This window comes from Rattus norvegicus, chromosome 18 (genome assembly GCF_036323735.1).
Source record: "Rattus norvegicus strain BN/NHsdMcwi chromosome 18, GRCr8, whole genome shotgun sequence".
Classification (NCBI taxonomy): Eukaryota; Metazoa; Chordata; class Mammalia; order Rodentia; family Muridae; genus Rattus; species Rattus norvegicus.
The window spans coordinates 28,866,824-28,879,566 of NC_086036.1; the positions used below are offsets into that span (position 1 = coordinate 28,866,824).

Sequence of the window (12,743 nt, forward strand, 5' to 3'; positions counted from 1 at the left end):
GGTCTTTAATTTTTTTCTTGTTAAGAAGATCATTATTTCTATATTGGTTATGATTTCTATTCATTACTTAGACCCAAAGCTATACTTTCATTTTGTATCACTGTGCTGTCATGAGATGCTGTCATGAGTATCAAATTCTTGCACATTGAACAATTCTCTTAAACACCTTACTTTTATAGTTAGGTTCATAACTAAATCTATGTGTGAATAACTCGACCTTGAATCATTGAAAAAATGGGAAACCTGATATCTATTTATAATCGTGGGTGTGCATGATGTCGGTGTGTGGTTGTAGCCCTACAGTGTGTGTGGGCCTCAAGGACAACTTTGTGTAGGTGGTTCTCTCTACCTTTTGTGGGTTGGAGTTTGAACTTTTAATTCCAGCCCAATGAGTGTGATGAAGCATGCCTTTAAATAGTAGCATTTGGGAGGCAGAGGCAGGTGGATCACTGTGAGCTCCAGTGTAGCCTGACCTACTCAGCAAGTTCCATGCCAATAGGGCTGAATAGTTACACTTTGTCTGAATACAAATTGGGTGGCCAAGCATCCAGGTCTTTCCCTATTCTTTATGAAAGTGAAGAGTATTGGTCAAACAGTCAGCACCCTTAGGTTAGTTCATGTGAATTCCTTCTGTGAACATGCAGGCCACCTCTCATTCTAAGCCGGTTTACACTTCCCATCATCCTGACTTACCCTTTCATCTGGCTAGTTTGTTTCTTCTGGAACTGGAGTTTGCCCAAAATAGAAGGCCTGGCTTGTCTGACTGAGTTTCCACCAGAAAATCCTGAAGTGGATATTTAAGACATAGGACCTGACCAGTGAATGCTACACATGTGAAGGATCTCTTTTTCCCCATCCAAAGAAAGATGTATTTAGGTGAGGTACCTGTCTAAAACTGTTTTCTGGCACTTAAGCATTTGCTGCCTTTCAGTGGATTCATGAGCACATTGATGAACTAACTTCATTACTACACTAAGGGATCTTAGCCTCAACCATTGCTTACCCCATCCCTGTCAGTCCGGGAATCTGATTGTATCAGAGTTGACAATTTGGTGGGTGTATCTTGAACTTTAAGTAGACTCCACTCCTATTGGAATCCTATAATCTTCCCAGAGCTGATAAGTCTTAATATTAGAAGTGCATTATCTCCTTGAAAATGAGAAAAGTTCTCCATAAATTTGAAGTCCACAATGTTTTACAATTTGTATTTCGTTTTCAAATTAACCTTCTAAGATATGATCATCAGAGTGATATCTACAGTGACCCTTAGACACACACTGTTCTCTTAGAAGCACACTGTTCAGAAACAAGATGACTGACTGCTCTTACAGAGGACCTGCATTTGGTTCCTGTGAGCCACCCTGTGACTTACAACCACCCATAACTCCAGTTGGCACCTTAGGCACCTAGCCTGCATATGCATAGACGAAGGCAAATCACTCATACATATAAAATAAAAAATCTTTAAAAACATAATTTTAGACTAGGGGGAGAGCAGAGGGGGAGGGCGCTTGCCCCATAATGGATGAGGTCAGGCATGGTGGTGCATTTTAGCCCAGGACTCAGGAGGCAGTGGTAGGTAGATCTCTGAGTTTGAGGCCACCCTGGTCTACAAAGTGAGTTCCAGCCAGAGATATACAATGAGGCCCTGACTCAAAACAAAACCCCAATAGTAAAACTACTATAATGGACGAGAAGCCCTCAGTTCAGTCCCTAGCACTGAGAAGAACAAAGACACTTTTAGAGTCGTGTCTCTAACTTTTTATGAGTTGTCACAGTAGAATCTATTAACATTATTTGTTTGTTATTAATAAATATCATTAATAGACTTATTCTTTTTTAAAGGTCAATTTAAATATTCATCAATTTCCAGTGTAATAGTTATAATTTATTTTATTCTAAATACAGATGATAAACTATGACTTAATTGAATACTGGATTTTATTCAATGAAACACAGAAAACAAACCTTGTATGGAAACGTTTCTTTCTAATACTTTAATTATGCGTTATGTTCTTCTTTGAAGTGTTCTGCCCATAAGCAGAAATCTGGACTTTTCCCTACATAAATATTTAAATTTGCACTTTCCATGAATATTCAGGGCCAACTTTAAGATGACTCATACCTCATGTTTATTAGTGGTTTTTGTTTTATTTTGTTTTTTCTGTTTATTAGTGAATTCACATCGATCTTCAGAATATTCCATTACCCAGTCCTGTATATATTGCCTAGTGACTCATATTGCAAAGCTATTTTTTCTTTTGTAAATTTTAAAATTTAAAACACGTTCAACTTTTTTCTTTCTTTAACATTTATTTCAATTGTGTGTATGTACATGTGTGAGTGTGCATTCATCCCACGGTGTGATTGTGGCAGTTAGAAGATAACAATTTTCAGGACTCATTGGGTCACAGGGATTAAAATAATGTTGGCTTACTTGACAGCATGTGATTTTCCCACTGAGCCATCTCTCAGGTCCTGTTTGTTTATTTTTGGGCTGGGACCTGGTTTTAGTCTGACCTTCAACTCAAGATCTTTTTGCTTTAGCCTCCTAAGTCCTAGGATGTTGTTCTGAGTTAGGAGGGACTATCAAAGAAAGAGTGTTACTAGCTCTTTTTTTACTGTGATGGGTGTACATCATAGTACTTAGCAACATAGAACTTTTTGAAAGTTACTTGATGCAGAAATTCATCCAGAGTGGCCATCATTAAACCCACATTCATTTCATTTTTCAGTCATTTAAATGTATACATGCACAATGTGTAAACTGTGTGGACATTTAGAAAATGTTCTTACTCGGTGTGACGTGAGTATAACATCCCAACCACACAGGATTGTCCTGTGACAGGAAATTCTGTTACAAAAGAATTTCACTGTAAGACTGACTCTGGGCTGGGGGTACAGCTCAGTGGCAGAGTTCCTGCCTAGGTTCTCAAGGCACTAGGCTAAATCCCCAGTAAGTGAGAAGGTGAATGGATGAGACCTGACTTATTTATAGAAGTACTAGTTAAGACAGTTATTAAGGGTACGGTGGTTGAATAAAGGACTAGAGGGTGTTTTACAAATGTTCTAAATTAATAAATGCAGTTGAGCTTATTGTCATGTATGTTGTAAATTTCCAGAATTATATAAAACATACACTAGTACATATGCACACATTTATCACATATTTTCATGTCTTATATCTTCGTTGTCACAAATATCAAAGACTTACCTTTCTATAAAATGTCTGGCATTTAAAATGGAGATTTCACTCAGACACCATCAGGTAAAGATCCTTTTAAATTGTTTAAGCTGTATGTCCTGTAAACAGTGAACTATATTAAAATACATCTTAAAAAACTGTTGTGAAATTTTAATGGGAAAACTCCGAAGAGAAACAGAAAACAGTGTGCCGCTTATTACACAGGAAGTTCCATTATTAGTAGTGATGCCATGAGCTGAATAGTATGAAGGCCATGTTTTGATAAACAAACACTTTGCTAACTATTTGAAGGAAATCACAGGTCAAAATCAATGCTGCAACCTTTCAAATTGGGCATAGAGGAAATATAAGCACATTGAATACTTACGCATTTAGCCACTTGGTGTCGCTGTCCACCGCAAGTTCCTTCCTAAAAGAAACGCTGTCGGTATTACACATCCACACCATCCTTTTTGTCATTGTCTCAGACAAAATGGTAACGGTAAGGTGTTTTAAGATGTGAAGAATAAGAAACTGAAAACATTCAAGAAATTTTGGATCGGTGTGAGAGCAACCAAACATCCGGAAGGGTCTTGCGATGGTGTTTTCTTGGAGAAAAGATCGGCGTCTGCTGCTCTGGCTTCTTCTCTTCTCAGCCTGGGAGGCAGGGAGCGGCCAGCTCCATTACTCCGTCCCAGAGGAGGCCAAACACGGCACCTTCGTGGGCCGCATCGCGCAGGACCTGGGGCTGGAGCTGGCGGAGCTGGTGCCCCGCCTGTTCAGGGTGGCGTCCAAGGACCGCGGGGATCTTCTGGAGGTAAATCTGCAGAATGGCATTTTGTTTGTGAATTCTCGGATCGACCGGGAGGAGCTGTGCGGGAGGAGTGCGGAGTGTAGCATCCACTTGGAGGTGATCGTGGACAGGCCGCTGCAGGTTTTCCACGTGGAGGTAGAGGTGAGGGACATTAACGACAACCCGCCAGTATTTCCAGCGGCCTCCAAGAATCTGTTTATTTCTGAATCTCGACAGCTTGGCTCCCGATTTTCGCTAGAGGGCGCATCAGATGCAGACATCGGAACAAATTCGTTATTGTCTTACAGTCTTAACTCCAGTGAGTATTTTTCTTTGGACGTCAAAAGAAAAGACGAGGAAATTAGATCTCTGGGACTGGTGTTGAAAAAACTTTTAAACCGAGAGGATATTTCTGAACATCATTTATTGATAACGGCAGTTGATGGTGGGAAACCTGAGCTCACTGGCAGCACTCAAGTGAAAATCACTGTCCTAGATGTGAACGACAACGCCCCAGCATTTGAGAAGACACTCTACAAGGTCAGATTGCCCGAAAATGCTCCAAATGGAACTGTAGTTGTGGATGTTGACGCCACTGATTTGGATGAAGGAGTAAATAAGGACATTGTATATTCTTTTCACCCGGATATGTCAGCTGAGATCCTGTCAAAATTCCACTTAGACCCGGTCAATGGATACATCACTGTGAAAGGCAACATAGATTTTGAGGAAACCAAATCTTTTGAAATCCAGATAGAGGCAGCAGACCAGGGAACTCCCCCAATGACAGATCACTGCACGGTTCTAGTTGAAATTGTGGACCTCAATGATAATGCGCCTGAATTGGTCATCAAGTCACTATCACTTCCTGTGTTAGAAAGTTCTGCGCCTGGCACTGTCATCGCCCTGATCAGTGTGTCCGACCGTGACTCTGGAGCCAACGGACAGGTGACCTGCTCTCTGAGCCCTCAAGTCCCCTTCAAGCTGGTGTCCAGCTTCAAGAATTACTATTCACTCGTGCTGGACAGCCCTTTGGACCGAGAGACTATCGCTAACTATGACGTGGTTGTGACTGCCAGGGACGGGGGCTCGCTCTCTCTGTGGGCTACTGCCAGCGTGTCCGTGGAGGTGGCTGATGTGAACGACAATGCGCCCCTGTTTGCTCAGCCTGAATACACAGTGTTTGTGAAGGAGAACAATCCACCAGGTACGCATATCTTCACGGTGTTTGCGGTGGATGCAGATGCACAAGAGAATGCATTGGTGTCCTACTCGCTGGTGGAGCGGAGGGTGGGCGAGCGCTTGCTGTCGAGCTATGTGTCTGTGCACGCGGAGAGCGGCAAGGTGTTCGCACTGCAGCCTCTGGACCATGAGGAGCTGGAGCTGCTGCAGTTCCAGGTGAGCGCGCGGGATGCTGGTGTGCCTGCCCTGGGCAGCAATGTGACTCTGCAGGTGTTTGTGCTGGATGAGAACGACAATGCGCCCACACTGCTGGGGCCTCAAGCAGGCAGTGCAGTGAGCGAACTGGTGTCACGGACAGTGAGTTCAGGACACGTGGTGACAAAGGTGCGCGCGGTGGATGCAGACTCTGGCTACAATGCGTGGCTCTCTTATGAGCTGCAGTCGGCAGCGGGCAGTGGACGTCTTCCCTTCCGCGTGGGTCTGTACACTGGTGAGATCAGCACCACACGTGTCCTGGATGAAACAGATGCCCCGCGACAGCGCCTATTAGTGTTGGTGAGGGACCATGGCGAGCCGGTGCTGACAGCAACAGCCACCTTGCTGGTGTCTTTGGTGGAGAGTGGACACATGCCAAACACCCCATCCCGGGCCTTGGTGGATTCTGCGGGCAGGGAGGCTTCACTTGTAGATATTAACGTGTACCTGATCATCGCCATCTGTGCCGTGTCTAGCCTGCTGGTGCTCACGCTGCTGCTGTATGTTGCACTTAGATGCTCCACAGCGCCTGCAGAGGGCGGGCCTGGGAAGCCTATGCTGGTGTGCTCCAGCGCGGTGGGTACCTGGTCTTACTCGCAGCAGAGAAGACAGAGGGTGTGCTCTGGAGAGGGCCCACCGAAGACCGACCTCATGGCCTTTAGCCCAAGTCTTACACCCTGCCCAGTTAATCAAGATAAAGAGGACAAACTGGTTGGAGACATCGATTTCTCCGTCAAAGTGAGTAAATTTTCCCCCTAAAATATTCACATTTATATGCCAGTATTTTCTTTTTTTTTGGGAGATGCATTAAAATGAACTATTCTATTTATGTTCTTTCTGCAATGCACTTTACACTCGCTAATATTATCATTAAAACTGTGGGTTCTCATGACTAAAGTGTGTACTGAATGGACAAGGGGTGAGATCCACACTTAAAATGTATCTGTTGATAAATACAGTAGTAGGATCATTTTATGACTGTCTGGGTACCAAGGAAACCATTTTTATCTTGTGTGAATTACAGTATTTAGGGCATTTTATTCCCTCTTGTCCACTAATCTCTGTGCAAAGCTTCAATATCTTTGCCTCTTTCCCTGGGATTTCTAGGATGTGCCAGAAGAATGAGCAGTGGCTCAGTTTCTAAGTTGTTATTCAGGCTTTGTATTCAGAGAAGGTCATTAGTAAGAACTTTTCTTTGACCTATCACTCATGGGACATTGACATTCTTACAACTACATAAAAGAGGTTAACAACGAAGAGGTTTTACTGGTATGGTTGTTTAAAAATTACATAGAGACTTATTTTCAACAAATTGCCCAAATGGAAAGGAATGCACCACTAGATTAAAAATATTATTTTAAAAGCATTTAAATATGTTGTGGGAGTATTAAATTTTCATTCCACAGTGGTTTTTAATGAAAAATTTAGGATTATGTGTGTGAGTGATACACACAAGTGCTCTTAACCACGAGCTATCTTCCCAGCCTCTCCACAGTGGTATTTTAAATATTTCCATTAATGAGAAATCAAAGCAAAACAAAGGTCTGAAATTGCTGTGCCCTCATTTTACCCAACTGAAAACTATTTTAATTTCTGCTGGTTGTGCTAGTACACACCTTTAATTCCAGCACTCGGGAGGGAGAGGCAGGAGAATCTCTATGAGTTCAAGGCCAGTTTGGTTTTACAGAGTGAATTCCAGGACAGCCAAAACGACATAAAAATATAATGTATAATTAATCTTGAGAAGTTATTTTCAGTTTGGCTCTGTGAATATATATCTGCCTTGCACTTGGTAGATATCTTCAAACATCTGACACCAAATAAAATTAAAACAAGACTATTCTCCAGTTATTTTTCCAATGTATATGTTCATTTCTCCCAAAAATAAGACATGGAATTGTGTTCAATTTCCCTTGGTACCGGAGAGAAATAATAGCAAAATAAAACCTGGTTAAGGATCATGGCATTGTGGGCAGTCTAACGTGCGAGATACATTGTTTTGTTTTCGTTTTTAAAGCCAAGCTCTTATTATGTAGCTCTAGCTGTCCTGGAACTCATTAGGTAGATCAGGCTGGCCTTGAACTCACAGAGATCTGCCTGTCTTTGCCTTCTGAGTGCTGGAACCAAAGGGGTGCACGATTGCACCTGGCCGAGATACATGTTTTCTTTATCATTCCTCATGTTTATTTCTATGTTCTTTCCTGGAGTCACCCTTTTCTGTTCCTTCATTCATCAAGTACTTGCCACAGCATGTCCAACCTCAATTAGAATCATATTTTATCAGTCTGCTATCATCCTGTTGTAGGTTGCAGGGTCATTGAATATGGGACTTCAGTCTTCTAATGCAGCTCTTCTTGAAATTCTTGATTAAGAAGACTTTCAACAGGACATGTTTGAAAGTTTTTGAGATAGGGTCTCAAGCAGCCCCTGTTGGTCTTGACCTTGGGCAAATATGATTTGAAGTATATATACTATAAAAAGTAAGTTTTCATTAACTAATTAATTAATGTATATATCACACATATAGAGATCAGAAGACAAGTTGAGGGAGTTGACCCTATCCTTCTATGTGTTCTGAGTTTAAGAATCAAATTAAGATTGCCAGTTTTGCATGGCAAGTGCTTTTTACCCACTAATCCGTCCCATTGTCCCCATAGTGAATATTAATAAATATTTATTTCAAATGAATATTGTATTATTTCTTTTGTCGTGGCGATAATGTGCTAATAAAATTAACTCAAGGAAAGAAGTGTTTATTTTGGTTCATGGTTCTGGGGTTACTACTGTCCATCACAATAGGGAAGTCTTGCCAGCAGGTCATCTTGTCCTGTAGTAGGAAGTAGAGAATGATGAGTGCTGATCCTCTGTTGCTTTCTACTTTTTTTCAAAGCAAGTCTCCAGCAGGGGAATGCTGCTGCCCATGTTCAGGATCAATCTTCTCACCTCAATTAGCATAGTCTAGCAAATCCCTCACAGATATGTCCTGAGGTTTGTTTCCATCAGGATTGTTGAAAATCAAGTTAACAGAAAGATCAACTGCCACAAGTATTAGTTTTTATTCTGTAGATGCATAGGCTCTGTAAGTAAAACAAAGGGAGGATACTTCTTCTGACTTCTTCCAGGGTGTCAGCCCAGAATAATTACAGACTTTTGATAATTAAAAAAAGTCTTTGGGTTCTCAGTGAGAGTATGTTTTTTCTGTTTTGACTCAGAAATTAGTTTCATGTGAGTGAGAGAAAGGAAAAAAACGATGATCTTTATAGAGAGAGGGAGCTTGAAATTACTTTTGACAGTTTGAGTTTTCTAAAAATAACTTGATTTCTAAACAAAAATGGAAAAAAGAAAATTATGAATTTAGGATGAAAGGGAGTCTGCAGATGGCCACTTGAACCATCTCCTCACCTGTTAGCATTCTACAGGAGACTTCAGATGGTCACTTCCGCCCACTCTTTCTTTGTTACGGTTGTATAGGAAATTATCTTGTTTGTTGGGAATATCTCCGTTGTCTACTTAGACATGGATGAATCAAGATCATGCCTGGCAAATTTTGGCTTAAAAATTAAGGTAAAACACAGGCTTTCTATGTTAAAATATATCCTCTTTAGGTCAATATCATGTAAATTTTAGTTTCTTGTTTTTGTTTTTTGATATATTAATTTTATTTTATTTTTAGTATTTTGTTCATGTTTTGAGACATGATTTCTTTGTGTGGCTCTGGCTGTCCTGGAACTTGCTCTGTAGACCAGCCTGGGCTCAAAATCTTGTCTCTGATCTGCCCGTGTCCGTCTTTCAAGCATTAGGACTGAAGGTCTGTGCCACACCTCTCACCTTGGATTTTGTATCTCCATAAAATTAAAATGTTGAGATGCCATATGTTTAGAACTTGAGTTAAATATTTTTTAAGAAATTAAGAAATGACCCTGGGCTAAAAATGTAGGTCAGTTGCTAGAGTGCTCGCCTAGTTTGCAAGAAGCTATGAGTTCTGTGCCCAGCATCCCACGAAACTTACGGTGGTGTATGCCCATAATCCAGCACTTCGGGCAGGGGAATCAGACATTTCAGGTAAACTTCGGTAATTTTGAATTACAAGATAGTCTAGGCTAAATAAAACCCAGCCTCAAAAATGAAAAGAAAAGGAAACCAGTTGTGTTGGGTAAATATTCAACAAACATTATTCAAATACTTCAGAGGAACCACATATTAAAATACAACAATATCTTTAAAAGAATTATTTCAAAAGGTTGCACAGATACTTAAACGGTTGCAAAGGAGTAATTAGAATCAAACAAACGAACCAAGCATGCAGTCTTCGTACTTCAAGTTATCAAAAAGTGTAAAAATAACTGTCCAGTTGTTTTAGTCGTGAAATGTCTATAGTTTGGCGGGGTTGTTAAATTGCTACAGACTGAACCGCTCACTCGGAATCTGTCTTGAATTTTCCTAATCTGCACCGCATCACTACATGTTTACCAAGTTTGAATTAACAACAGCTTGCTCTCTGTAAAGACTTAAAACCTACACGAAAAAAAATCTACATCAATTTCCACTGTATTAGAAGTTGATGCTCTGGCAAAGCGAAAGGTCACATACAATCACTGACACAGAAGAAGATCTATAAAATATGTCTCTATTTTGCGAAACGGGAAGCCTATTTGGAAAGGGTGAAAGAATAAACAAGACAGCTTCTAGTGGTGTGGACTTCCGGAAATCATACTTACAGTCTGGAGCCACATGGTGTCGCTCTTTACCGTAAAACAGATCATACAGAAGGCAGACTGAAAGAAAAACCATTTCCATTCTTCCCGGAAAGCTGTATTTACCATCCCGAATCGGAACAATGGCGGATGCAGTGGCGATGGACTGACGGATTAGAAGAATCCTCCTAGCTCTGAGAGAGAATCCCTAACAGAACAAAGCATTGTGCACTTGAAATGGAATTTTCCTGGGGAAGTGGCCAGGAATCCCAGCGCCTGCTTCTCTCTTTTCTGTTTCTTGCAATCTGGGAGCCAGGAAACAGCCAGCTCCACTACTCCATCCCAGAGGAGGCCAAACACGGCACCTTCGTGGGCCGCATCGCACAGGACCTGGGGCTGGAGCTGGCGGAGCTGGTGCCTCGCCTGTTCAGGGTGGCGTCCAAGGACCGCGGAGACCTTCTGGAGGTAAATCTGCAGAATGGCATTTTGTTTGTGAATTCTCGGATCGATCGGGAGGAGCTGTGCGGGAGGAGTGCGGAGTGTAGCATCCACTTGGAGGTGATCGTGGACAGGCCGCTGCAGGTTTTCCACGTGGAGGTAGAGGTGAGGGACATTAACGACAACCCTCCCACGTTCCCAACCACACAAAAGAATCTGTTCATCGCAGAATCAAGGCCACTTGACACTTGGTTTCCACTAGAGGGCGCTTCAGATTCAGATATCGGAATCAATGCTGTGCTGACTTACAGACTAAGTCCAAATGATTACTTTTCTTTGGAAAAACCAACCAACAGTGAACGGGTAAAAGGTCTTGGGCTTATATTACGGAAATCTTTAGACCGGGAGGAAACTCCAGAGTTATTTTTAGTGCTCACTGTCACGGATGGAGGAAAGCCCGAGCTGACTGGCAGTGTTCAGTTACTCATCACAGTGCTGGATGCCAACGATAATTCTCCAGTTTTTGACAGATCTCTCTATACCGTGAAATTACCAGAAAACGTCCCAAATGGGACATTGGTAGTCAAAGTCAATGCCTCAGATTTAGATGAAGGCGCCAATGGGGAAGTTATGTATTCATTTTCTACAGATATTTCACCAAATGTGAAAAACAAATTCCACATAGACCCGGTTACCGGAGAGATCGCTGTAAAGGGATACATTGATTTTGAAGAATGCACATCCTATGAAATTCTCATAGAGGGAATTGACAAGGGACAACTTCCCCTCTCTGGACACTGTAAAGTTATTGTACAAGTTGAAGACATCAATGATAACGCCCCAGAGTTGGAATTCAAATCTCTATCACTTCCAATCAGAGAGAATGCTCCGGTGGGAACTGTCATCGCACTCATCAGTGTGTTTGATCCGGACACGGGTGTCAATGGGCAGGTTACTTGCTCCCTGACTCCTCAGGTCCCCTTCAAGCTGGTGTCCACTTTCAAGAATTACTATTCGCTTGTGTTGGACAGCGCCCTGGACCGGGAGACCACAGCTGACTATAAGGTGGTAGTGATAGCCCGGGATGGGGGCTTGCCCTCGCTGTGGGCCACGGCCAGTGTGTCCGTGGAGGTGGCTGACGTGAACGACAATGCCCCTGCGTTCGCACAGCCTGAATACACGGTGTTTGTGAAGGAGAACAACCCACCTGGAGCGCACATCTTCACGGTATCCGCGGTGGACGCAGACTCACAGGAGAACGCGCTGGTGTCCTACTCGCTGGTGGAGCGGCGGGTGGGCGAGCGCTTGCTGTCAAGCTATGTCTCTGTGCACGCGGAGAGCGGCAAGGTGTTCGCACTGCAGCCTCTGGACCATGAGGAGCTGGAGCTGCTGCAGTTCCAGGTGAGCGCGCGGGATGCTGGTGTGCCTGCCCTGGGCAGCAATGTGACTCTGCAGGTGTTTGTGCTGGATGAGAACGACAACGCGCCCACCCTGCTGGAACCCGAGGCAGGAATCTCTGGTGGAATCGTGAGCCGGCTAGTGTCCAGATCAGTAGGTGCGGGCCATGTGGTGGCCAAAGTGCGCGCGGTGGATGCGGACTCTGGCTATAATGCATGGCTCTCTTATGAGCTGCAATCGTCAGAAGGCAATTCCCGTAGCCTATTCCGTGTGGGTCTATATACGGGCGAGATTAGTACTACGCGCAGCTTGGATGAAGCAGATTCGCCGCGTCAGCGCCTTCTGGTGCTGGTGAAGGACCATGGCGACCCAGCAATGATGGTTACTGCCACAGTGTTGGTGTCGCTGGTAGAGAATGGCCCGCTACCAAAGGCTCCATCGCGAGTGTCCACAAGAGTCACAAACGCGGAGGCGTCACTGGTGGATGTCAACGTGTATCTGATCATCGCCATCTGTGCAGTATCCAGCCTGTTAGTGCTCACGCTGCTGCTGTACAGTGCCCTGCGCTGCTCCACTGTCCCCAGTGAGAGCGTGTGCGGGCCTCCAAAACCAGTAATGGTGTGCTCCAGCGCAGTGGGGAGCTGGTCATACTCTCAGCAAAGGAGGCAAAGGGTGTGCTCTGGAGAGTACCCACCTAAGACCGACCTCATGGCCTTTAGTCCCAGTCTATCTGATTCAAGGGACAGAGAGGATCAATTGCAGTCCACAGAGGATTCCTCTGGAAAGGTTAGTTTTTATT

The 12,743-nt window shown here is 43.3% G+C and overlaps 1 protein-coding gene across 6 annotated transcripts in view; it reads left to right on the forward strand.

The window, feature by feature from the left end:
* The window catches only part of Pcdha4 (protocadherin alpha 4), a 431,954-nt gene that overhangs the window by 178,550 nt on the left and 240,661 nt on the right, over window positions 1–12,743 (forward strand). The window contains exon 1 of one of the 6 annotated variants that reach the window (XM_017600825.3): window positions 52–6,152. The exons of 4 other annotated variants lie outside the window; for them this stretch is intronic. In XM_017600825.3, coding sequence (XP_017456314.1) covers window positions 3,783–6,152 — 2,370 coding nt within the window. In that variant the 5' untranslated portion in view covers window positions 52–3,782. Of the gene's footprint in view, window positions 1–51; window positions 6,153–10,345; window positions 12,731–12,743 lie in introns of those variants that run through there. One more of the 6 variants, NM_053933.1, reaches the window with a different exon arrangement.